Here is a 27,226-nt window from a genome sequence, read left to right on the forward strand (position 1 = left end):
GGGTCCGCTGTGCTCGGCTGTAATTCGGCCTGTTCTATATTTTACATGTATAAGTGTTGTGTTGTTTTCCTGCTGTATTGATGGCTAGGTGTAATGTATGCTTACAGAAGGCCCATTGGTTTTCATGTCCCGGTCAGAGGGACATTACTGCAACTTCTGGTGTTCCGTGATGTGTCATTTCACTACCACAGTCAGACAGGCCTATTGTGTCACCGGCCTCCTCTCTCTTCCTCTCTGCCAGTTTACATTTGGCTACATGAGACTCACCATTGCCCTTTCTCACTGGGACTCCCTGTAACGTTTGAACTGTTCATGTCCATCTCCTGTAGCTTTGCTCCGCTGCAGCTGTGAAAATACAGAAAATTACCAGCTTTGAGAGTCCATTTCTTTTGATTAAATCATCTACTTTTGAGAAACGCGCTATGGAGCTAGTTGTCAGGACCCAGCGTATGTCGTTCTGCCCGTATTTGGTTGTAAAAGAAGCCAGACCTGAATAGTGATATCACAGAGTGCTGTTACCTGATTCTTACAACTCCTCACCCGCTCACAGCACCTCACACCCCGACATTCTCTCTCTCTCACACCTCTCTGCCTGTAAATAATTAATTAGATCACTGGAGCTAGAGCGGGTGTGCAGAGCGAGGTGTTGTGGAACCTTTCAGGGGCCTGTGGTGTGTGTGACTGGCATACAGTGTCTGTGTGAGACTGACTGAGAGAGATGCATACCAGATGTTTGAGTAATGAGGTGGGTTTCACTGGAACGGAACACATTCCCAGGGATGTTTGCTGGAAGAAATTCTTCCTCGTCTGTCGAGCATGTTCTCCATTCCCATCCCCCAAGAGGGTTTAGATTCGGTTAAGACCTATTTGTCTCCCTCCTCTCCATCTTAATGGTGTAATTTTCATTAAACCTAGAAACCCTTTGTGTGTGCTGAATGTATCAGTAAACACCATGTGTAGATGTTTGTGTTTCACACTGCGGTCTGTGATTTGTGTGTTTAATTCAGTCCATGGCACTCTTAAATGGTGTTCTGTTCCCTCTCATACGTTGTTTCAGCTCAGACCTAAATTGATTTAGGAGTCAGGTTATGTTTCACATGCAGTGTAAGCACTGTGGTTCTCCCTGTGTTTAGCTGTGGTTGGGTGGGGAGGGGCAGATGAATAGCAGTGGTTGTAGATTCAATGGCTTAGGCTGCTGTCTGCCCCTATGGGCCTGCCTTTGTTTATTTGTGTTAGCAAAGTAAAGTCTGGACACACCTGCATGTGAGCGGATCTCTGTAGAGAGAAGACACACAAATGGCCTCGGGGCCCGCCAGACATGAGACAGATTTCATCTCTCAAAGATCTGAAATCGACTCACATGGCAGCTATGGACGGCTGTCGCACCGCAGCTGGCATCTATGGGGGTGGTATTGAACGGCGCTGGTAGTGAGCATAGTGGGTGGATTTTGATCAGTGGGATGTGACCGGGATGGCCCAAAAAATACTTCGACCAAATACACAAAGGTAATTGAAGTACAATAGAAAGGCCATTCTTGCCTGTGGCTGTGTCTGTACTGAAGCGGACCAGAGGGACTGGGCTTGGGCCGGGGCTGAGTAAGTGACTGAGTGTGTGTCGGTGGCTCCAGACACCCAGGTGGCCGTTCATCCAGGCCTGGTGGAGGGTGTTTAAGTGGCTCTGCCTCAGCAGCCCCTCCATGGTTCTCACTGGGGATCTGCCCAATCTACTACTCTGCTGCTGCAGGCTGGCTGCTGTGGGGAAGAGTATGCCCCTCCCTTTTAATAGTTCAAATTGAATTAATGTGCGAATGCCTTATGATTCAGCATGTCGCCAACAAGTGCCCATATGTATTATCGTCAAGTTACTTTCTTGGTTGAGTTGCTGTTAATCAACTACTATAGCTATAAATCATGTGATGTGGGTCTATTTTCTGGAGCGGAACATTGGAGTTCCTCATGTCATTGAGTCATCACCTGGTTGTCAGCTTATGATCAGTACACACACTCAAATGTAGAGATATAGGGATGGCACAATCCAGTCTGGCTAAAGATATATGTGCGTGTGTTTTCTCTATCACCTGAAAGTCACATTACTTGTCTTACATTACACATTATAAAAGAAATGCTCTTGCTGCCTATGTAATGTAGCCAGGGCTATCCATATCCAAGATGGAGCGCTTTTCGTTTCAGTTCCCTGAGCAGCAGTGTATCACTTCAGCCCTGCACAAACCTCTCCCTTGGCAGTGATGTAACCACACGATCACAACAGCCTGTCAGTGTGTAATATGTGTCTATCTGCAACGATTAAAAATAACACCTCATTCTCCTCTTCTCTTTCAGTCCTCTGCGCCAAAAACCTGGTGAAGAAAGATTTCTTTCGTAAGTAACCCAGTGAAAGCTGTGTTTCTGATCCTCGACTCCATGTTAAATGGCTTTATAGTTTCATAGTCAGGGGGCTTGAGGGCTTTGATGTCTGCAGTGTGAGATATGTATCCCCCGTGAGAAATGTGAAATGTAGGTCAGTTTGAGCTGATTAAAGAGGGCCTGCTGCCAGCTGCTAGAGTTCCCTACCATCAGAACGCCATGCTAACACACTTAACCAATCACTACACTACACCATCAACGAGGAAAGGGATAGTAGCCTGTAATGTTACTACTGATATGTTTGTGGGGAGAAAGATGAGCTCACCACGTCACAATGATGTAGCTTATTATCAATATTAGCCAATAAAACTAGTACTATTTTATTCCCTTTGTTTCGTTCCCATTTCATGCATTGAGTCACACAGGTCTGAAATATCTCTTAAGGATCGGACACTTTTTAAAATGTTCACCTAAAACGACATACCCAAATCTTAACTACCTGTCGCTCAGGACCTGAAGCAAGGATATGCATATTCTTAAAGGAAACACTTTGAAGTTTGTGTAAATGTGATATTAATGTAGGAGAATATAACACATTTAATCTGGTACAAGATAATACAAAGGGAAAAAAACATGCATTTTCTTTCTCTTTTTTTCCATCATCTTTGAAATGCAAGAGAAAGGTCACAATTAAATTAAATTTCGATTCTGGCCACTAGATGGCAGCAGTGTTTGTGTACATTTTTAGACTGATCCAATGAACCATTGCATGTCTGTTCAAAATGTTGTATTAAGTCTGCCCAAATGTGCCTAATTGGGGCAATTCTGTAGAAGTTAAGTATGGGATATCAATAAATAATAATCAATAATATACCGTCATTTAAAGCTAGTCCATTTAAGAGTGAAAAGGCACAGCATTTCAGTGTGTGCTAGGTGTCCATAGTGGCTTGAGTGTTTGGGTGTGTTTGGGTCAGGCTGTCATGGAGAGTGAGTGTGTTAAGGTCCCTCACTCAGGTGGTTTCTCTGGTGCCCATTCCTCCCATTCCAACCCTCGGGCTGAGTAAACACTCACTCAGTTAGGGCCTGGGTGGAGAGAACTATGCCTTGTGTGGCAGCAAGGCAGGCTTGTCTCTGTGGGATAGTGTGTTTATGTATACGGAGAGATGTATTTCTAAGTGCAGTTTTGTTTTGTTTGTGTGGGCCTGCGTGGCATGTGTGTGTGTGTGTGTGTGTGTGTCCGTGAGCCTGTGTGTCCACCACACCCAGGCTATCTGCAGGTAAATGTCGTCCAACAGGTCCCTCGGGTCTGTCTATTAGTGTCAATGTCATGTCCACCCGTATCTCTAGATATCTGTCACTCGGCTCAGGTTCAGTCACACTATCAGATTCACACATCAGCCATTCCTAGACTGTCATAGAATGTTATTCATCAAAAGTAGTTTTCTTCAGATGACCTCTTTTCCCCCTTTCAGAAACCAGATAGTCTCACTTCCATCTGCATAATGAAATCATCAAATAATGATGGAGTGATGCCTGTAACATTTTCTCCTAGTACAGCCTGTCCTTGGCCAGGGCAGTGTGCTGAGGCAGAGTGTGTGTGTGTGTTCCCCTGCAGGCCTCCCCGATCCCTTTGCCAAAGTGGTGGTGGACGGCTCCGGACAATGTCACTCCACAGACACCGTGAAGAACACCCTCGACCCCAAGTGGAACCAACACTACGACCTGTGAGTCCCCTCATCACTCAACTAACATAATGGATAGCGCAGAGCTTGCACTTGACATACCATCCATATAGAAGCAGCTGTGACTAGATGTGAAACTGTGTATCTAACAGAAACCTTACCTTAACCTGCTGATTTAGTAATGAACCAGTATTCTCCTGAACTGCGGCCCCTCTCAATAACTATCACCAGTGCCCTCTATGCTATATCTACACCAGTGGAGGCTGCTGAGGGGAGAACAGTGCATGATAATGGATGGAACAACACAACTGGAATGGCATCAAACACATGGAAACCATGCGTTTGATGTATTTGATACCATTCCGCTCCAGCCATTACCATGAGCCCGTCCTCCCCAATTAAGATGCCACCAACTTCCTGTGATCTACGCATTCCCTCACCCAACTCCAATGTGCCAAGGGATGTGTCACACATTGATTCTGCAGGATCTGAATGCCTTACAGTAAGCTATGTTTATATCTGTCCTCTCACTTATCTGTAGGCCAGCAATGACAACTCCACTGGGGTAGTTAAAGTGAAAAAGAAAAACATTTAAATAGAACCGGGGGGAGGGAAACTAATCTCAGAAGCCTTTTACCTTTTGGACAGAAATATGTGCATGTCTTGTTGCACCCATGTTGCTTTTCCCAAGGACTGCTTGTCTTGTGAAAACAACCTGGAAATAGAGGGGGGGAGTGAACGTTTCCAGTATTTGGGAAAGTTCCCAGTGTTTATCCAGCCGTCACGCGTAGCTAACAGAAAGAGGAAGCACATGTCTCCGTTTGTTTGGTTGCTCAGGATACCAGACCCTCTCCCACCATGGCTGTTTAATTAGCTGTTCATGTCCCGTTTGACAGGAGGGAAACACAGCCCTCAGTCAGTCAGTCCCACTGTGGAGGAGAGAGAGTGCTGGATACGGTGATGGATGGGAGGACATCGACCTGTGTGCTCCCAAGACGGAGCCAAACGCACGCACGCACACACACCTCTCCAGTTTTTTTATCACCTGGAACCTGCCTGTGTTTCTTCCTGTTAATGACTATGTTAGACCTTTAGGTGCCTTCCCTCTGTGTGTCAGGATTAAGGATTACTACTCCATGCTAAGGCACATGGACTCTCCTCAGTGTGTGGAGTCTAATTGACTGAGGGTAGCTGAGCACACTCACACATATTCAAATGGTGTCTGAAACACCTGGTGCTCACGCTCAGCAGAGCCAGAAAAGCCTTTGCTTAGTTGGCACTGAAGCCTTTTTCCATTGGTTGTATGTTCACAGCGTGAGGAAGTGTATGTGCTCATGGCAACATTAACACGTCAGGGCCTCCTCAGTGGTCTGACCAACAGACTGGCCCGTGACCTCTGACCCCAGCCAGCATTGTTGCGGAAGTGGCCTGTATGCCAAGGATAGCAGACTGTGTCTCGCTGGCAAACTTCCTCTCCTCGACTCCTATCCAGCCCAGTTAAAGTATGTGGAGCAGACAGACTGGACTGTAATACGGCTCTGAAGCCCTATTAGGGACAAACCTATCAGTTTCTTGTTCAGCACGCTTTAAACTACATTTATACTAAGTATAATATGTTAATGAATATGTCAAATAACATTTTATTTGTCACATGCTTCGAAAACAACAGGTGTAGATTAACAGTGAAATGCTTACTTACGGCCCCTTTCCAACAACGCAGAGAGAAAGAAAATAGAGAAATAATAGACAAGTAAAACACGTAATAATAAATACACAATGCATAACGATAACTTGGCTATATACATTGGGTACCAGTACCAAGTCGTTGTGCAGGGGTACGAAGTATTTGAGGTAGATATGTACATAGGTATAAAGTGACTAGGCAACAGGATAGATAACAGCAGCGTAAGTGATGAGTCAAAAGAGTAAGTGCAAAAAGGCTCAATGCAGGTTGTCCAGGTAGCTGTTGGTGAACTATTTGTCTTGGGGGTAGAAGCTGTTCAGGGTCATGTTGGTTCCAGACTTTGTTAATCGGTACCGCTTGCCGTGCAGTAGCAGAGAGTCTATGACTTGGGCGACTGGAGTCTTTGACGATTTTGAAGGCCTTCCCATGACTGGCAACTGCTTGGCATCCGACCGCAATGTGCTACAGGGGGTAGTGTGAATGGCCCAGTACATCACTGGGGCCGAGTTCCCTGGCGTCCAGGTCCTGGATGGCGCCTTGCAGTCGGATACCAAGCAGTGGTAGAGCTGTATAACCTTTTGAGGATCTGAGGGCCCATGCCAAATCTTTTCAGCCTCCTGAGTGGGAAGAGGTGTTGTCGTGCCTTCACAACTGTGTTGGTGTGTGTGGACCATGATAATTCCACCACTCCACTACAGCCCCGTGGATCTCCTCCCTATAGGCTGTCTCATCGTCATTGCTGATCAGGCCAACCACCGTCGTGTCGTCAGCAAACTTAATGATGGTGTTGGAGTTGTGCCTGGCCATGCCATGCAGTAGCGGGTGAACAGGGAGTACAGGAGGGGACTAAGCACGCACCCCTGAGGGTCCCCCGTGTTGAAGGTCAGCGTGGCAACTGTGTTGTTGCCTACCCCCACCACCTGGGGGTGGACCGTCAGGAAGTCCAGGATCTAGTTGCAAGGGAGGTGTTCAGTCCCAGAGTCCTTAGCTTAGTGATAAACTTGGAGGGCACTATGGAGTTGAACGCTGAGCTATAGTCAATGAACGGTATGCATGGTTCAGTGTTGCTTGCCTCGAAGCAAGCATAGAAAGCATTTTTCTCGTCTGGAAAGGCTCACGTCACTGGGCAGCTCGTGACTGGGTTTCCCTTTGTACCCCGTGATAGTTTGCAAGCCCTGCCGCATCCAACGAGCGTCAGAGCCGTTGTAGTTTGATTCAATCTTAGTCTGTATTGACAAACTTCCTGTTTGATGGCACATTGGAGGTTGTAGCAGATTTTATTTTAAGCGTCCGGAATACTGTCCTGCTCCCTGAAACCGGCAGCTCTAGCCTTTAGCTCAGTGTGGGTGTTGTACTTATTAATGATGCCGGTGACTGATGTGGCAGCCTCCTCAATTTTGGGGGATGAATCGCGTAGCATATTACAGCCTGTGCTAGCAAAACAGTCCTGTGGCTTAGCATCTGCTTCGTCGGACCACTTCCGTATTGTGCACGTCACTGATATACACTGCTCAAAAAAATAAAGGGAGCACTTAAATAACATAATGTAACTCCAAGTCAATCACACTTCTGTGAAATCAAACTGTCCACTTAGGAAGCAACACTGTTTGACAATACATTTCATATGCTGTTGTGCAAATGGAATAGACAACAGGTGGAAATTATAGGCAATTAGCAAGACACCCCCAATAAAGGAGTGGTTCTGCAGGTGGTGACCACAGACCACTTCTCATTTCCTATGCTTCCTGGCTGATGTTTTGGTCACTTTTGAATGCTGGCGGTGCTTTCACTCTAGTGGTAGCATGAGACTGAGTCTACAACCCACACAAGTGGCTCAGGTGGTGCAGCTCATCTAGGAGGTCACTTCAATGCGAGCTGTGGCAAGAAGGTTTGCTGTGTCTGTCAGCGTAGTGTCCAGAGCATGGCGAAGTACATCAGACAGGCCAGTACATCAGGAGACGTGGAGGAGGCCGTAGGAGGGCAACAACCCAGCAGCAGGACCGCTACATCCGCCTTTGTGCAAGGAGCCTCCAGCAGGCCACAAATGTGCATGTGTCTGCTCAAACGGTCAGAAACAGACTCCATGAGGGCCCGACGTCCACGGGTGGGGGTTGTGCTTACGGCCCAACACCGTGCAGGACGTTTGGCATTTGCCAGAGAACACCAAGATTGGCAAATTGGCCACTAGCGCCCTGTGCTCTTCACAGATGAAAGCAGGTTCACACTGAGCACATGGGCAGACGTGACATGGTCTGGAGACGCCGTGGAGAACGTTCTGCTGCCTGCAACATCCTCCACCATGACCGGTTTGCCGGTGGGTCAGTCATGGTGTGGGGTGGCATTTCTTTGTGGGCCGCACAGCCCTCCATGTGCTCGCCAGAGGTAGCCTGACTGCCATTAGGTACCGAGATGAGATCCTCAGACCCCTTGTGAGACCATATGCTGGTGCGGTTGGCCCTGGGTTCCTCCTAATGCAAGACAATGCTAGACCTCATGTGGCTGGAGTGTGTCAAGAGTTCCTGCAAGAGGAAGGCATTGATGCTATGGACTGGCCCGCCCGTTCCCCAGACCTGAATCCAATTGAGCACATCTGGGACATCATGTCTCGCTCCATCCACCAACGCCACGTTGCACCACAGACTGTCCAGGAGTTGGCGGATGCTTTAGTCCAGGTCTGGGAGGAGATCCCTCAGGAGACCATTCGCCACCTCATCAGGAGCATGCCCAGGCATTGTAGGGAGGTCATACATGCACGTGGAGGCCACACACACTACAAAGCCTAATTTTTACTTGTTTTAAGGACATTACATCAAAGTTGGATCAGCCTGTAGTGTTGTTTTCCACTTTAATTTTGAGTGTGACTCCAAATCCAGACCTCCATGGGTTGATAAATTTGATTTTCATTGATAATTTTTGTGTGATTTTGTTGTAAGCACATTCAACTATGTAAAGTAAAAAGTATGTAATAAGAATATTTCATTCATTCAGATCTAGGATGTGTTATTTTAGTGTTCCCTTTATTTTTTTGAGCAGTGTATAATGATGAGATTTTAATTAATCTCCTATACCTTCATAGATACAAGTATTGGGATGAAAAGACACATGCACAATGTTGTGTTCCCATAGCCTGGACCAGGGCCTCTCTGTCCCATCTCTGCAGCTATGGGGACAGGGGGAACAGGTGGCGGTAGTGTCCCCAGGGCCCAGCTGGTTCTGTTCTGCCTGCTGAGGAAGTATGACAGCCTGGCCTGCCTAGCACCAACTGTCATGCATTATGCCATATACTGTACCTCAACCAACCAGAGACATAACATAGAGATGGCCTAAGAGGAGAAACTCTTATCTTATTAACTCTTATCTTACTCTTAATCATATTATCTGAGAGTTTGGTATGTTTGGCATGTGTATAGTGTATGTAAACATACTGTATCTTGTATTGAAAAGCTTAATCCAATGTCTAGTCTACTGCCCTTATTATTTGATACAATAATCATATCCAGATCTGTGTTGGATGTAATAATTCCCCCCTACCAATCTGTCCTGCATTCTAATGCTCTCAGATAGCACCCCAGACAGGCATTTGGCTTCTACTCAAAATGTCCAGACATCTTACTCACAGCCCCATTGTTTCACATCCCTTTAGTTTCTGTAAGCAGCATGGTAATTATAGTGGGATGCAGTCTGCTAACTGTATGGATGATTAGTTTTACACTGAGGAAGAGAACTGGGCTGAACAGATGTGCCACGTCAGGTTCACGTAGTGTGAGTTTAATACCCAGGCCTCGACTGACACACAGTACCTAAGAGTGATAACAGAGGCAGTCAGGGAGTAATGTTATGGTTCAACTGTTCACTCTCCTTCTTTTCCTCACTTACACTATCCTATTTCTATCCCTCTTTCAGCCACTCCTCCTCCCTGTCTCTTTCATTTCTCTCTCCCTCTCTGGGTGATTTTGGGTCGAAGGGCTGCCTTTGGATGATTTATGACTCACAGGATCTGTCTGTGTTCGTCCTTCTCGTACCCAGACACTCGGGGTCGGGAGTCGCACATTCACAGATGCCGGGCGGAAAATCCCTCTCAGACACCTCCTGACTGTGTTCTTGTGGGGACGCAGCCCGCGGTGACAGGCAGCCCCGAGCGGATGTGTGCCTCCCCAGCGGGGACATCCAGGCAAAGACTGGCCTTTTGGAACAGTGCATTCACACGGGCTTTAGTAACATCTACAGTACATTGGAAGTGACTGGTCTCTCTCTTCTCTCCTCAGATATATTGGAAAGTCTGACTCCATCACCATCAGCGTGTGGAACCACAAGAAGATCCATAAGAAGCAGGGGGCTGGCTTCCTGGGCTGTGTACGCCTTCTATCGAACGCCATCAACCGCCTCAAAGACACCGGCTGTAAGGACTACCTGATTGAATTAGTGTGCGTGTGTGTGTGTATTTAATGCTGTGAGGCAATGTCTGTGTAGTGACGCATTGTCTGTCCCACAAACGGAGTCACAGGCTAGCGGAGTCGCAGGCTAGTAGAGTCGCAGGCTAGTAGAGTCACAGGCTAGTAGAGTCACAGGCTAGCGGAATCACAGGCTAGCGGAGTCACAGGCTAGCGGAGTCACAGGCTAGCGGAGTCACAGGCTAGCAGAGACACAGGCTAGCGGAATCGCAGGCTAGCGGAGTCACACGCTAGTAATCCCCTTCTCCTGTAACAGTGACACATTGAGCTGTACCCTCACAAGTGCACACACTCTCTCCTTATTCCTGACAGGTCACAGACCAGGTTGTGAGAGGGGTCACATTCTGCAATGCCAGAACAGGAAAAGACAATCAGCATCAGCCCACAATCACTGTGAACGTGTCATGTCAGAAGCGAATGGCTAAATGAGATTGAGGCTTGGCCCAATGCAGCAGTGGCAGCCAGGCAGGGACCCAGTGATGGCTTTACCAAAGGGCCTCCCCCTCCCACTGTATGTATACTATGCTGATAGGTCTGCTACGGTCTTGTAGACGGAAAAAGGACAAAATCCCACTGCTTTTTCTAGAAGCCCCTGACACTTGTTTTCCTGGAAAACCCAAACTCTGTGCCTCAGCTGTGAGTAGTTTGCCTCTGCATTTCCTCTCATTCCCCCCTCCTCACGCCCTCCACCCTCGTCTGTCCCATAGACTGGCAGCATGCATGCGCCACAGTGACTAACCTCCGTTTATCTCGGTCGGCAAATCTAGACAACCGGTCATTTTACTCAGACATGCATAATTGTACAGCTATTTAAATGTAAGCATAGATTTGTTATGTCCCTCGGTTGTGGTCTTATTCAAGTGTATGTTTGTCATTCTTTTGCTTGTGCTTTTTGCAGCTGTTCCACTGTGTCCTGTCCACAGGCGTTTTAGGGGGCTTTGGGTTTGTGTCTGCACGCTCATTGCCCCGGTCTTGTAATGGTTTGACAGACCATGTTTTGGTCCCTGTTTAGTTTAGATGCACATCCTGAGCTGATCTGCATGACACTCAGACAACAGTGAACAGATAGTGGCATTTCTCATGTCTGCAGGCAACGTGACATTTCTTTGGTCCTTTTTTTTGTTTTGTTTTTCAGCCTGGGCTGAGAACGTAGACAAAGAGTTTCCAGACATTGGCAGGGGTTCGTGTCCATGTTCAGTCTGGGTGGAATAGTGCCGGCTTTGTGCAGAGATTTGTCAAATGTTTGACCTCTGTAGTGAACTGCAGGCTGCTCGGTACCGATGCTCAGTGATTTTTTTACGGTCCATGGCCACTCCACAGACCATCTGTTCCAGTACATATCCCATACCCAGCCTCCAAGGGAGGGGGGAGAGGAATTCACTGTGGGTGATGTAAACGATACAGAGCAAAGGGACTTGTCTGTGGGGACAAAAACCCTCCCAACACATGCTAGTTTACATGTCTCTCAGACAGTGATCGATCCCCCTTTCCTCTCTCTCCTCTCTTCTTCTCTCTCCTCCTTCCCCTCTCTCCCCCCGCTCTCCTCCTTCCCCTCTCTCCCCCTCTCCTCCTTCCCCTCTCCTCCACAGATCAGAGATTGGACATGAACAAGCTAGGCCTCAATGACAGTGACACGGTGAGGGGTCAGATAGTGGGTAAGTACAGCGGTGACCAGCAGGCCACACAGACCACACACTCATGTACATTCACGTAACACTGTTATGTACCTGAAGTGTTACCACTCCATTATTAGAACCTCAGGCTAACCACAGTTGTTTTTATAATGCTGATAAGACCTCACTATACCACCACGTATAGAAATAGAACTAGGAAAGAGAACAAGAAACCCTCCCAACACCATGTAGGCTCCCTCCAGTAACCTGAGCCTGCTGGGTGACTTATTTTCCCAGTGATTCGTTGGTGTGTAAAGCATTGAGTGCTGCCCCTGAGCGTGCCGTGCCTCTGACACCAGGCTTGATGAGCGCCTCACTCTGACTTCAGACGGCCCGCACTTCCATCTGCACCACAGGGCCTGGTGACAGACAGTCACAGCACCACTGACCCACCAACATGGGCACTGAACAGCCTGGGTGGTAGCAGAGAGGACAGGGTTAGCTAGCTACAGTAGACATAAAGTCTAGCATTGATATGTGCCCTCCACTCACTTCTTGGGTCCTTTCCGGAACTGGGATTCGGGACTGGTCAGGCCACTGTCAGAGTGCAGACGGCTGGTACTTCTACTTCCAGACACGATCATCTTGTCACGCACAAGAGGATTTGACCATGTGATCCTCTTAAAAATGGATTCCTCATTTAGCCCTAAATAACATCATTACAGTATTGCATTACATCAATTCACAGTTTTAAAATAGTTCCGCTTTAGTCTCTGGTATGAGAGGTTTGAACAAAGTGAGATTCTACCACCCAGTCATTCTACTATGTGTATCTGAATGTGTCTGTGTCCAAAGTGAGCCTGCAGTCCAGAGACAGGATAGGCACAGGAGGCCCAGTGGTGGACTGCAGCCGTCTGTTTGACAATGACCTGCCAGACGGGTGAGTACCATACCCACCAGCACACCACAACTCCATTTAACATTTGTCCGTACTGGACAGTGGACCCACTATCACCACATCATACCCTCACAGCAGGGCCAGTCTGAGCCTATCATAACCACACTGCCTCACAACCAAAAGTGTTCCAGACAGCATGTGGTGTGGTGTTCCAGACTCCAATCTAAGTAGCCAGAGGCTCTGCTGTTCAGACACTTCACCAGCTTAGCACGACTGACCTCAGCACTGAGCCAATGATGTTGGCTGGGGTTAGGGAGTTTAGTCTGGGGTTGGTGTGCGCCAGAGGAATTGGGTGAGCAGATGGGAGACTGTGTCCTATTAGCTAGCAAGAAGCTCTGTGGGGAATATCTAGGTCATGTTTAGTAGGGGGGAAATGTTTTGAAACAGAGTGAAACAGGAGGTACTACCTGAACTTGGTTGCCCTCAATGTCCACTCACTGCTTTGTACGTGTGTGTGTTTGTATCTACTCCATCCAGCTGGGAGGAGCGGAGGACTGCGTCTGGCCGAATCCAGTACTTGAACCACATCACACGCACCACACAGTGGGAGAGGCCTACCAGGTGAGTCAGCCTGGCCTCAAAGTCTTGATGTAATATAGTAAATGTAAATCTGTGACACTCAAATTAGTATGATATGTTTGGTATGATGACATAAGGTTACTGAAGCCAAAACACTGAAGGAGGGAGGTTGGTCGGGTAGGATGGGTGGTGGGCGTATATAGCGAATGTCTAGCAACCCGAACTTTAGCATTTTTGCTAATTAGTAACTAATTAGCATATTAGCTCATCCTAACCTTAATTCTTAACTCCTAGCCAAGCTAACATTAGCCGCCTAGCTTAATGTTAGCCACAAAAAAGTGGAATTCCTAACATATCATACGTATTGAAAACTCTTAACATATTGTACAAATTGCAATTTGTAACATATCATACGAATTGTAATTCGTAACATATACTAAATGGAGGGAGACCAGTTTACATTTACTATGTTATGTCTGTCCCTGAGTCCAGGTTGAGCGAGTACACAGTCTTACCCACTACCCAGCCTCAAAACCCATGGCATGAGTCCCCAAGACCTAGACAGCATTGAATTTGTATTAGGAAACACTGCAGACTATTGAACGGGGACTCTTATGCTCCAGATGGTATTGTTGCTCCACAGTCTCTGTCTCTTTGCTCTTATCAGCTCCCTTCCTGTTACTCTGCTCTGCTCTAGACTGGCCTCAGGCCCCTCACTCAATACTGCTCTGTGTGTGTGTGTGCCTGTGTCTATGTCTCTGCCTCACTGACCTCATGATGCTTAAGAAAGCAGGAGCAAGCCAATGTCTAGCCCTAGCATCTAAGCGTATTACAAGCACAGCTAGATATGAAATATGAATAGACACGGGCCTGATTTGAACAAACCTACCATGAAGGATATATTATAACCCACCCTCCCAGTCTGACTGTGATCTCCTCCTGTTCCCTGTCTCTCCTAGGCCTGCGTCGGAGTACTCCAGCCCGGGCCGGCCTCTCAGCTGCATCGTGGATGAGAACACGCCCATCCTGAGCACCAACGGGGCCACGCCCACCATTCCGTGTGTCCCGTCCAGCGACCAGCGGGCCCAGGAGAGACGCGTCCGCTCCCAGAGACACAGGAACTACATGAGCAGGACACACCTCCACACACCCCCAGACCTGCCCGAGGGATACGGTTAGTGGAAAGAGGATTCTAACACACAATATGGACACACCGGACATACACCAACATACACACAATCACACTATAGGACGACCACTTCGGTTCCCACAGCCAGACGAGACTGGAGCATTCTGTATTATGAACATCCTCTATGAGAGACGTGTCTCCTTCTGTTTTAAGACCGGTGTCGTCATTGCAATGCCTCAGTGTTAACTGCCTCCCTCCTCCTCTCTTCAGCCCAACGCTCAGCTGAATCATCCTGCTAATCTGTGTCCCTATTCAGTTCCAACAACACAGCCACCATGACTCTGCAGCGCAGTATAAGCAGCCTGACAGGCCCCATTTTAAAGAACTAATTGAATCGATCTAGCAGTTAAAGTCTGGCGGCAGCCGTTCACTCCTCCCCCTCCTCTCTCCTTCCTCACATGCAGCCCATAGGCGGCTGCTTGATATTCAGACACTGTAGTCTTGCTGAGGATTTAGGAGTCCTGGCCAGAGAAGTAAATCACAGTAGCCCAGCCCAGCTCTACAAGATTAGGAGGGTGCTGTCTCTTTTTGGTCCAGCTCCTCTGAACCGCTGTCAGCAGCCCCAGTGGCTGGCCAAGGTCGGCCAAGAAGTGTCATTCTGTGTCGAATGCGTTGGGCGCATTGGTGCTCAGCGGGGAGAGGGAGGGGGGGTGGAAGTTATGTACACGCATGTTAGAGAGACAGGGCGGTGGGTCCTAAGGAATGCCAGAGAAGAGCTTCCAAGCTCATGGAAATATCTCTGTCAAGCTGTGATGAATGAGCTCACCAACACACAGACAACCATCTTCTCCCCCTGTCAGCCCCGCAACTGGGATCCAAACTGACTCAATCCCTGCTTTTATCTCCTTCTGTCTGATCTCTGTTACTCTTCCACACACGCTCGGATCAAGATACGCACATTGACGCACCAATAACAATCCTCACAGTGGAACCAATGTATAACTAACAGATTTATTTTCCTTATCATCTACTCACATCTCTCACTCATCTCTCACTCTCTCACACTCATCTCTCACTCTCTCACTCATCTCTCGCTCATCTCACTCATCTCTCGCTCATCTCACTCATCTCTCTCACTCACCTCTCACTCTCTTACTCATCTCTCACTCATCCCACTCTCTCACTCATCTCTCACATGTGTGTACTTGTCTGTAACCATTGCTCTGTACCTCTTATACCTGTATGAGTAGCCATGCTATTGTTCCCACGTTACAGAGCAGAGGACCACTCAGCAGGGCCAGGTCTACTTCCTCCACACCCAGACAGGAGTCAGCACATGGCACGACCCTCGAGTGCCCAGGTATACCCACCACCACTGTCTGAACACACAGTGCCCAGGTATACCCACCACCACTGTCTGAACACACAGTGCCCAGGTATACCCAGCACCACTGTCTGAACACACAGTGCCCAGGTATACCCACCACCACTGTCTGAACACACAGTACCCAGGTATACCCACCACCACTGTCTGAACACACAGTGCCCAGGTATACCCACCACCACTGTCTGAACACACAGTGCCCAGGTATACCCAGCACCACTTTCTGAACACACAGTGCCCAGGTATACCCAGCACCACTGTCTGAACACATAGTGCCCAGGTATACCCACCACCACTGTCTGAACACACAGTGCCCAGGTATACCCAGCACCACTGTCTGAACACACAGTGCCCAGGTATGCCCACCACCACTGTCTGAACACACAGTGCCCAGGTATGCCCACCACCACTGTCTGAACACACAGTGCCCAGGTATACCCAGCACCACTGTCTGAACACACAGTGCCCAGGTATACCCAGCACCACTGTCTGAACACACAGTGCCCAGGTATACCCACCACCACTGTCTGAACACACAGTGCCCAGGTATACCCACCACCACTGTCTGAACACACAGTGCCCAGGTATACCCAGCACCACTGTCTGAACACACAGTGCCCAGGTATACCCACCACCACTGTCTGAACACACAGTGCCCAGGTATACCCAGCACCACTGTCTGAACACACAGTGCCCAGGTATACCCAGCACCACTGTCTGAACACACAGTGCCCAGGTATACTCAGCACCACTTTCTGAACACACAGTGCCCAGGTATACGCAGCACCACTGTCTGAACACATAGTGCCCAGGTATACCCAGCACCACTGTCTGAACACACAGTGCCCAGGTATACCCAGCACCACTGTCTGAACACACAGTGCCCAGGTATACCCACCACCACTGTCTGAACACACAGTGCCCAGGTATACCCACCACCACTGTCTGAACACACAGTGCCCAGGTATTCCCACCACCACTGTCTGAACACACAGTGCCCAGGTATACCCACCACCACTGTTTGAACACACAGTGCCCAGGTATACCCAGCACCACTGTCTGAACACACAGTGCCCAGGTATACCCACCACAATCAGTGGCTAGTTCTCTTTGGGCTATGAGAGAGGGCTGGTGTCACAGTCCTTTGTAGCTCAGTTGATAGAGCATGGTGCTTGCAATGGCAGGATAGTGGGTTCGATTCCCAGGACCACCCGTATGTAAAATGTATACGCTCATGACTTTAAGCCGCTTTGGATAAAAGAGTCCACTAAATGGCATGTAAATGTAAACCATAGGGATCTGAGAGGATTCACAGCAGACACCTCTGGCACGCCCTCTGCCTCCATGCTCTCAGCACACAGCCTTCAGCCCTACTGTACATGTGGCTCAGAGACGCCACTCACTCAGGCATGTGTGTCTCATGGATTACCACAGGCCCAGAGGAGAACACACATCAACACGTCAGTCTACTGGGAATAGAGTCAATAGAAAGAAAGTCAGTGATTGAAAAATACCTAGACGTTGCCGTTCTTTTGCCCCCGTGGAAATACGTGTGATAGATGCCGTTCTCTTGCCCCTGTGGAAATACGTTCTCTTGCCCCCATGGAAATACGTGTGATAGATGCCGTTCTCTTGCCCCCGTGGAAATACGTGTGATAGATGCCGTTCTCTTGCCCCTGTGGAAATACGTGTGATAGATGCCGTTCTCTTGCCCCCGTGGAAATACGTGTGATAGATGCCGTTCTCTTGCCCCCGTGGAAATACGTGTGATAGATGCCATTCTCTTGCCCCCGTGGAAATACGTGTGATAGATGCCATTCTCTTGCCCCGTGGAAATACGTGTGATAGATGCCGTTCTCTTGCCCCGTGGAAATACGTGTGATAGATGCCGTTCTTGCTTGCCCTTGCCCCTGTGGAAATACGTGTGATAGATGCCATTCTCTTGCCCCCGTGGAAATACGTGTGATAGATGCCGTTCTCTTGCCCCCGTGGAAATACGTGTGATAGATGCCGTTCTCTTGCCCCCTGTGGAAATACGTGTGATAGATGCCGTTCTCTTGCCCCCGTGGAAATACGTGTGATAGATGCCGTTCTCTTGCCCCCGTGGAAATACGTGTGATAGATGCCATTCTCTTGCCCCCGTGGAAATACGTGTGATAGATGCCGTTCTCTTGCCCCCTGTGGAAATACGTGTGATAGATGCCGTTCTCTTGCCCCCGTGGAAATACGTGTAATAGATGCCGTTTTTCTTGCACTTGATGCTATCCTCTTGGTCACGCCACACCCTGGTTGTGTGTGCAGCAGATGCTGGGCTGCCAAGCTCCCAGTGCTGAGAGGCTTGGTCATTTGGCTGGGCCTCAGTCCGATAACTCACTACCGCTGAAGTGGGGCTGCTGTCATTTCTTAGTTGCTCTCCACAGACAGCTAAAGGAGTCCCAGCTGAAAGGATTGCATGGCAGCAATAAGTAATTTAGACGGGAAGAAGAAGAATGGAATAAAAGTGATGTCGTTTAGGAATCTTTTCTCGCCTCTTTGTTTCCCAGTTACCGTCAGCCTTGAGGTCTGCTTCATTCCCTGACTTTGATTGGTCTTACGTCTCATTCTTTCTTTGATTCTTTCTATTTTCTGCCCTTCACCTCTGACTGTGTTGGGGATTTGTGCTTCCCAGAGACCTGAGTAATGTAAACTGTGAGGAGCTGGGCCCACTGCCCCCTGGCTGGGAGATCAGGAACACAGCCACCGGCCGGGTCTACTTTGTGGACCATAACAACCGCACCACGCAGTTCACAGACCCGCGCCTCTCCGCCAACCTGCATCTAGTCCTTAAGTGAGTATCGGGTTATATCAGCGCCACAAATTAAACATGGTCCAGAGCCTCATAACAGCCCAGATTAAATGAGAAGTAGTTGAGGGAGAACTGTACTGTATGACTGGCTGGCAGTGTGGCTGTGTAACTGTGGTGTTTTGTGTTCTGCAGCCCAAGCCCCAATGGTTCCCGCAGCGGCATCGAAATTCAGAACAGTCCGATCAGGTGAGGCCCTCTATTTCCCCCCTCTATTCTGTGGCCGACCTCTATTTCTCCAACACTTGGTTCTGGGGAGGCAGAACAGACTGCACACAGACAGACACACACAGATACACACACAGACATATTGACTCCCCCACACAGGATGTTTTACAGGGGAGTCCAGTGCCAAGGTGTGTTAAACACCTGTTGGGGTTCAGCTATCAGAGCAGCCTTTCTCCTGTGCACACACTCTCCCTCACACACTCCCACACACAACCTCACCCATCCAGCACACAATCCGTCACAAAGCTTGTTTTGGCTCGACATCAGATAACAATGTGGAAACCAAGACTGATGTGTCTGTGGCTGAGGAGCGTCTTACGTCCAGGAAACGGAGCATAAATTTGATGCCCGAGTCAGTGAATGAATTGTGTGTGTGCGTGATAGTGTGTTTTGGTGTGTGTGTGTTGGTGCGTGCCTGTGTGTGCAGTGTTCGTCAGTGCATGTGTGTGTGTGCCGTGTTCGTCAGTACATGCGCTTCAGAACTTTTCCTCGCAGCTGTTCAAACACGGCCCATGTAACGATAGCTGCAGCATTACCCACAGTGCAGTGTAAAGGTGGAGCAGAGTATGGGCGGCTTCGGTGGGCCTCCTCCATCTGACCTCATTCCTGCTCCGTGCCAGGAGAGGCGGAATGCACCGATGAAAAGATCTGGTGTTATTTTCCCCTGTTCTGACAGATCAAAGAACTTGTTTGGGACTTTGGTGCTTTTTCTTTTTCTGCGGTCCTCTGAAAGTCATATAAAATCCCAGGCTGGCACGCCATGTATGTTTGTAATGCAGGAATCTTGTCTTAAGCACAATAATGTCCAGATGTGTGAAAAGCAGTGCACAGTGTTTCTTCTCTTTAAAAAGCACTGGTCCGATTATTATTTCACTTTAAAGTTGGGAATTAGAGTTTTCTAGGTTATTGATGTCTTTGTTTAAGAGGAATAATTGTATTGAAATGGAAGGTGTTTAAGCTGAGCCAAGAGCGGGTTTGTGGCCATTAGAATGATGTACGATGGGCCCTGGATCCAGCATACCTTCCCTGGGTTCTGCTTTTAAGGGAGAAACCCTTGGCTTTGTCTTGGAGAACCTAAGGCTGCATTTACACATGCAGCCCAATTCAGATTTTTTTCCCACTAGTTGGTAGTTTGAAAAATCAAATCAGATCTTTGACATCAGAGCTTTTTCAGAGCTGATCTGATTGGTCAAAAGACCAATGAATGAAAAACATATCAGAATTAGGCTGCCTGTGTTAACGCAGCCGACAGGATCTCTAGGTGTGCACTAATGTAACACACATTGGATGGTGGCTCAGAGGTTTGGAGTGTGCAGTTTGCTGGTTAGCAGAGGGCTCATGGGCCTGACCCAGTCTGACTGGATCATCCTATCTGAGAATACCTTCTCTGATTTTGTCCCCTCACGGACCGCTGTGGAGCAGAGAAGCTGGACTCTGGCTGAGACGAGGGGTGGGAGTGACATTCCAACCAGCGACAAAACTCTGGAAAAGATATCAGAAAGCCGGCGTGGTTTTCCATCAAGACATCTGCCTTTTATCAAGGAAAACGATTTCAGAAATTCTCACCCCTCATGCTGTCATCCCACAAAAATGTTTGATATATACGTGTCCTTCAAGGTTATAGTTTATTACCCCTTTTATTTGCTAAAGACATTGCCTCAGCAGGCCACAATACGTTTTTGGTTAGACTCACCCTGTGATGTTGCAGTCTCCTGACTCTAAGCCTGGTCACTAGACAATAGGTAACAAAATCCTTGTTGGGCCTCAGATCTGCCCTCTGAACTCTGGCATGAACACTCAGAGGATCAGTTCCCAGGGGTCTAGTGTTCTCTAGCTTTACACTGAGTTCACTGTATTACTGTCTGAGCTTCAGCAGGTAACACACCACGCCATCTTACTCTCTTAAAACAAGTTAGAAAAAGAGAGAATGCGTACTAGGCTGTGTGTGTGGTGTGTGTGTGTGTGTGCGTGCGTGCGTGCGTGCGCGTGTGAGACGGGCAGGAATGTTTGATTTATGAGTGAAACTGGAGGGAGTGCTACTCTGTTGCTCGGTACCTCTCCTCTCCCTGTCTGAGTCTTCCTCTCTGTTTGGGTGCTGTCCGGAGGCAACCCTTCCTACCTCCACCCTTTCCCTCCCTCCCTCTGAGTCTAGTCTGCAGGAAATAAAGGGATTGAGGAGGAGGACTGGAGTGCCCTATGGGGCCCTGCTGCTCTCCGGGATCGCAGGAAGTGGCCAGCTCAGCTCAGCTAGACGAGGCCAAAGACAGTGGGAGTCTAGAGCAGTCAGTCCTTAGAATAAGCTGTCACTGTGTATTATGGTGTGTGGATATAAAGATCAGGGTGGCTGCTACATGACTGTCTATTACTCCTGCTCAGTGTATGACCCTCCAAACAAATCTTTTTGAGAGCTAGGATTGTGTATTTGCCATATTTTATGACATTATACCTAATAAAAGGTTGTTTGGTTTTGTATAGTACAGTGAATGGCAGGTGTTTGGTAGGTGTCCCAGGCAGAAATAGGTTTGCTGAGTTGTTAGAAATGACTGGATTTCAGTGGTTTTGGCCTATCCAATATTATATGATCCTGTACTTTTTGGGGCTAGGTAAATCCATTTAGCCAGGATGGGTTGTTGCTCCATGATTCTCCTGTCACAGACTCTCTGCTTACACTCTCTCACACTTACTCTCCTCTCTGACACACATAAGGCGTCAGCATGCTTCAGTTCGGCCTGGCGGCTAGCCGTTGTCGGCTAGGCGAACCGAACGAGTGTGTTGGCGTACTCCTTTAATAAAAAGACCTTCGCTTGAAAGCAGTTTTGAGACGCCGTAGCCAGTATCCACTTCCTCAAAATAGTTTGAATTAATCTAAGATAACTCAAGAAATCTGTCATTCATTTAGATGTTTTTACCAATCACAGACAAAGGGGTGTAGACTTCAGCAAGAAAAAATGTTGTGTGCCCGAACAAGAGAAGAAGAAAACTAACCGAAGTCCAAAACGTCACAAAATGCTGTCATATAATATGCATACGATCTTCTGAACTTTTCCTTCTGGGAAGCATGCGGATGTCTTTACACACTCTGCCCCTCTCTCTCACTCACACACACACACAACCCTTTGTTGCCGGCTGTACAGCCTGGTGTTTATGACCCTGCTCAGGGGGTGAGTGTGCCCACTACGCCCCACTAAAGTGCAAAAGGCCAGCATGCAAATAATCCTCCATTGCTGGCTCCATAAAGGGCCTTTTGATTCTCTCTTTCTATGTGTCTGTGCGTGTTTCTGTTTCTGAGCAGAAGAGCCTTCCACCACCACTGCCGTGGTTCAGAAGTTCACTCTCATGCCAGAGATTTGGGCAGAAGTGAAGAACCTCGTTCACTACCGCCACAGATCATACTCATAGCTTTTGATTTGGAGGTTAACTGCTCTACACTGATGTGTTATCACAGTTACAGCCACCCACTGAGGTGGTCATCTTAGCTGTTAGGGACCCTACACAACTTGGTTGTTCATTTATTGGTTTCCTATAGTCAGCAACACGTATCCTCTTATGAAGGAACTTGCATTGAAATGTCACTCCTGTTAATAAACAAATAAAGAACCTTCCTGAACAATTTAAGCTGAAGACATGAGGTCTATGGACACCCTCATTGCTCAGTGCAGAATGAGACCGACACTCAATCTATTTGCAGATGTCTCTTGCTGTAACGCTCGTCTGAAGAAGAGGACCAAAGCGCAGCGTGGTACGTGTTCATGATCATTTATTCAAACTGAACACTTGACACAAAATAACAAAGTGGAACAAGACAAAACAGTTCTGTCTGGTACAGACACAAAACAGAAAACAACTACCCACCAAACACAGGTGGGAAAAAGCTGCCTACGTATAATTCTCAATCAGAGACAACGATAGACAGCTGCCTCTGATTGAGGACCACACCCGGCCAAACACAAAAAAATAGAAAACACAGAAATAAAGAAACTAGAATGCCCACCCTAACCAAAATAGAGACTAAAAATCTCTAGAAATCTGACAGTAGCCACATTTTGCTTCCCCCCCCCGTAGAACTGTCTATTTTCTCTCTGTCTGTGCTGTGCTGTCTGTGAGACCACCGTGGGTCCAGCGCCAGGTGGGAAGTGGAGGTGGCATGGCACACACCTGTGAGCTGGCAGGACCCAGCACGGCAGGGGCCCACGGAATTGCCCACGAGGAGCGTACGACAGAGCCGTTTGAATGGAGAGCCTGGCGGGACGTGGAGGAAGGGTCACTGGCTGCACCTCACCTCCGTCCTGTAAACAGACAGACAATGTGGCACCTACGGACACATCACACCACCCTCTGGCTCTGCCCCCTCGTGTGCTTGTTCAGAAATACCACCTCCACCTATGTCTGTGGGCACATGGCAGCTTGTTTAACTTGATGTGCTTCCCAGATGACCTCAGTGTGTTTACCTCTAGTTCTCCAGTCAGCAAAAGGAGGGAGGCAGAATTCCTGCCTGGCTTTATTTGGAGTTTTTAGGGTTTCTAGTTATATATTTTTTTGTGGTGTTTTATTTTTGTGTACCTGTATGTGTTGTTACGACCCCAAGTCTCAACAATGATCTTTCCCTCTCCAACTCTTCTCTTTCACTTTTTCTCCATCCCCAGCCGTCAGATCCAGCTGAAGGAGCAGGCCCAGCAGGCACTAGTGTCTCCAGGTAATCTGCCGGAGGAGGCCGAGTGCCTCACGGTGCCCAAGTACAAGAGGGACCTGGTGCAGAAGCTGAAGATCCTCCGCCAGGAGCTGTCCCAGCAGCAGCCCCAGGCAGGCCACTGTCGCATAGAGGTATCCCGCGAGGAGATCTTTGAGGTGAGCCCGTCGAATTAGTGTTATTCCCTCAGTTCTTGAACACAACCAGCATTATTGAGTCTTTAATTAGTATTACTGAAGAGGTTGACTATCCCGATCCTGAAGGAAAGCATCAACTCTGGACATTTTCCTCACTCTTATTTACACTTGTAAAAGTTTATTATACCAGATAGTTTACCTCACTTTCAAACCTCAGGCAATGGTTTTCCCATCCTCTACTTCCCTCTCCTCTCAAGGTCGTTGCTCGTCATGTTTCTGCCACGGCGTTATCCACCATGCTATTATCTATGATGTGTGAAGAGAGTATGTTCATATCCAAAGCAGACCTCGTATTTGAAATGAGAGGCTTTTGTGAAGTGCACTCCTCAGTGGGGGAGGTTTTCTAGTTTGGGAGGTGTGGAGCCTCATCAGAGCAACAACACCTGCAACAGACTACATGACCCTCGTAAAATATGTGATGGAATGTGCTGGAACAGCTTTGTCTGTTAATCTGAAGGAAGACGTTTTTGTTGGCTGATCTCAACACGAAAGGGAGATGGGGGTGGATTTTAAGGCTAGACATAACTTCATTGCTTTTCTGGACACGCCGAGCTGTTAGAAATACGACTGTGTGGGCAAGTGTCAGCTGGTGGACTGTCAAGCTGTCTTAGTGTGTACATTCTATTGAAGATAAGAGGCCTTATTTCTCTGGTGTCACCGCTGACACATCCTCAGTGTAACTGGAGGGCACGGTGGACCAGCTCTGGGGGGAAAGCGGTGTTATTGTTCCACTCTTCTGTTCTGTCTGTTTACTATTATTCTCCCAATCCACTTTTAATGAGACTGTCCCCGACACTTGGAATGTGCTGGACATTGTGGGCCTGTGTCTGCAGCTCTCGGCATGTGGGGTGAACGCACCAACCCAGAGTGGGGTGTAATGATCCCAGTCTCTGAGTACCAGGGGGAAAGTTTGTTACTAAAACACTGCTGTCTAATGTTCTACAGAAGCCCCCTCTGGCGAGGAACATGGGGTGTTTCTCATCATTGTTTCTGGACAGTTCCTTCTTTTCTTCGTTTTTTTTTTGTCTTCAGCTTGAAGCAATTTGGAATTGCACAGGTCTTTGGTCATTGGTTTGCATGTTTAAGACAGGCAGACAGGCCGGGCTTGGCCAGACTCATGCTCTGCATTCCTACCCCGTTTCCCATGAGCCACTGAGACTGGGACAGTGGTGGGGGGGGTGAGACTCACGGGATAGCTTGGTGGAATGTGTCACGTTGGGGAATGTCCTCTTATCACCACCACCACCTGATAATGCGCTTTGATTAAGGGGGGAATGGACACTCAGGTTACTTTCGCAGGGGAGGAGAGGGCGTACATCATTGCTAGGCAGGCAGGGGCCAGCCAAGCTGGTCCTATATGACAGAGCACGGGAATGTTTATTCTTTGGCTCAGTCCCCAGAGCCAGCATCACTCACTCACACACAGACATTACAGTGCAGATAGATGCATCCCTCTGGCCACAGACCCTGGACTGCACAGTATTTACCAGATGGTCTCTGATGGAAGTACTCAGTAGGTTTGGGGGTGCAGTCCTCCATCCCAGTCCCGTTCGTTACAATGGTGTATCTCTGTATGTGTTACAGGAGTCTTACCGCCAGGTGATGAAGATGAGGCCGAAGGACCTGTGGAAGAGACTGATGGTGAAGTTTAAAGGGGAGGAGGGGCTGGACTACGGAGGAGTGGCCAGGTAGGAATCCACAGCAAAGCATGAGGAAAAAACTAAGTTATGCTCAATATGCATCATCATGGAACAAAGAAGATTTCTATTGTGTGTTAGAGAAGTAAATGCACCAGGTCTGGAACCAACAGGACTTGAACAGCTTCTACCCCAAGACATTAGACTACTAACTAGTTAACCAAATAGCTGCCCGGACAATCTGCATTGACCCTCTTTGCACCAACTCTTTTGACTCAAGCATATAGCCAAGTTATCTCATTGTGTATTTATTCCTTGTGTTATTATTTGTTCTATATTTTTCTCTCTCCGTTGTTGGGAAGGGCCCATCAGTAAGCATTTCACTGTTAGTCTACACCTGTTGTTGGGAAGGGCCCATCAGTAAGCATTTCACTGTTAGTCTACACCTGTTGTTGGGAAGGGCCCATCAGTAAGCATTTCACTGTTAGTCTACACCTGTTGTTTAGGACGTATGTGACAAATAACACTTGATTTGATTTTGATTTGAATGCCACCATCTGCTGAAACATGGTTGGCCCCCAAGGGGTAATATTGATTTAAAGCACCTAATCTGAGAATTATACTTCTGCTTTTTAAATTGCCATGGAGTATTCACTTTCTGAAATTGATGTTCCCTGCCTTGAAAAAATATTTAATGGATCGAGAGATTTAACAATGGATGTTCTCATCGTCTGTCTCTCTTTATCTGTCCCTCTCTGTGTCTCCTGTGTGTGCAGGGAGTGGCTGTATCTGCTGTCCCATGAGATGCTGAATCCGTACTACGGCCTGTTCCAGTACTCCCGCGATGACATCTACACCCTGCAGATTAACCCCGACTCAGCCGTCAACCCGGTGAGTCAGAGGCCCAGACGCCGCCACCAGCCCGCCCCACTGTGATGTGAAAGACCAGGACACACGGACCGCTCAACTGCTCTAGTCTTGCACAATATTTCTGCCTCTTGTCTCTCCTCTGCCTGTTTATTTGTTTGGCCTTCCATTTCCCTATCAACTGTTCTCATGCTAGATGCTAGATCTCCTGGAGACTGGTGATGAATTCGGCAACTATTTAATTGCTGTGTTGAGAATCTTTACTGCCTCTATAGCATTTGGTTATTAAATCCATCATAAGGGAAATAGTTTACAACTGCAAATAGTTTGGATGCTGCTGCTCACCTTTTGAGTCCTAACCTTTGGATTACGCACTGCAATAAATTCCCAGCTATAAGAATAGCAGGTATTTATTATTTACCAAGGGCCCAATCCTAACTTAAGACATGCGTGAGGAAATCTGAGCTATAGCGCAAATCTCTCATCGACATCAATGCATGACTTAAGAAAACGTTTGAGTTGCATGCATGCATCTCAAGTTAAGTTAGGATTCTGCCTTGAGTTGCTCAATCTTGGTAATTCTCCTTAGACTGGGAAATGCCATGCTAAATGGATGTACTATGAAGTGTTTAAGAGGACTAAAGGTGTTTCTGTCCCCCTCCCCAGGAGCACCTGTCCTACTTCCACTTTGTGGGTCGTATTATGGGCATGGCGGTGTTCCACGGCCACTACATAGACGGGGGCTTCACCCTGCCCTTCTACAAACAGCTGCTGGGGAAACCCATCACCCTGGACGACATGGAGTCAGTGGACCCAGACCTCCACAACAGCCTGGTCTGGATCCTGTGAGTAGGAAGGAAATGGGAACAACAACCTCACACAGACCAAGATGCGCACACAGAGATTAACATGGTTTTTAATGACAATAGTTTGTGATGGCTCATTTTAATTCATTGGGTACTAATTTGGCGTATGTAAACTATA

The 27,226-nt window shown here is 48.0% G+C and overlaps 1 protein-coding gene across 1 annotated transcript in view; it reads left to right on the plus strand.

Annotated features, from left to right (window-relative positions):
• The window catches only part of LOC115104288 (E3 ubiquitin-protein ligase SMURF2), a 57,404-nt gene that overhangs the window by 25,719 nt on the left and 4,459 nt on the right, over window positions 1-27,226 (plus strand). The window contains exons 2-15 of the mRNA XM_029625662.2: window positions 2,341-2,379; window positions 3,980-4,088; window positions 9,996-10,129; window positions 11,771-11,836; window positions 12,650-12,734; window positions 13,230-13,313; window positions 14,231-14,445; window positions 15,676-15,760; window positions 18,453-18,611; window positions 18,762-18,815; window positions 23,498-23,699; window positions 25,323-25,426; window positions 26,152-26,266; window positions 26,909-27,087. Of these exons, the coding sequence (XP_029481522.1) occupies window positions 2,341-2,379; window positions 3,980-4,088; window positions 9,996-10,129; window positions 11,771-11,836; window positions 12,650-12,734; window positions 13,230-13,313; window positions 14,231-14,445; window positions 15,676-15,760; window positions 18,453-18,611; window positions 18,762-18,815; window positions 23,498-23,699; window positions 25,323-25,426; window positions 26,152-26,266; window positions 26,909-27,087 (1,630 nt within the window). The remainder of the gene's footprint in view (window positions 1-2,340; window positions 2,380-3,979; window positions 4,089-9,995; window positions 10,130-11,770; window positions 11,837-12,649; window positions 12,735-13,229; window positions 13,314-14,230; window positions 14,446-15,675; window positions 15,761-18,452; window positions 18,612-18,761; window positions 18,816-23,497; window positions 23,700-25,322; window positions 25,427-26,151; window positions 26,267-26,908; window positions 27,088-27,226) is intronic.

This window comes from Oncorhynchus nerka, linkage group LG21, assembly GCF_034236695.1.
Source record: "Oncorhynchus nerka isolate Pitt River linkage group LG21, Oner_Uvic_2.0, whole genome shotgun sequence".
NCBI lineage: Eukaryota > Metazoa > Chordata > Actinopteri > Salmoniformes > Salmonidae > Oncorhynchus > Oncorhynchus nerka.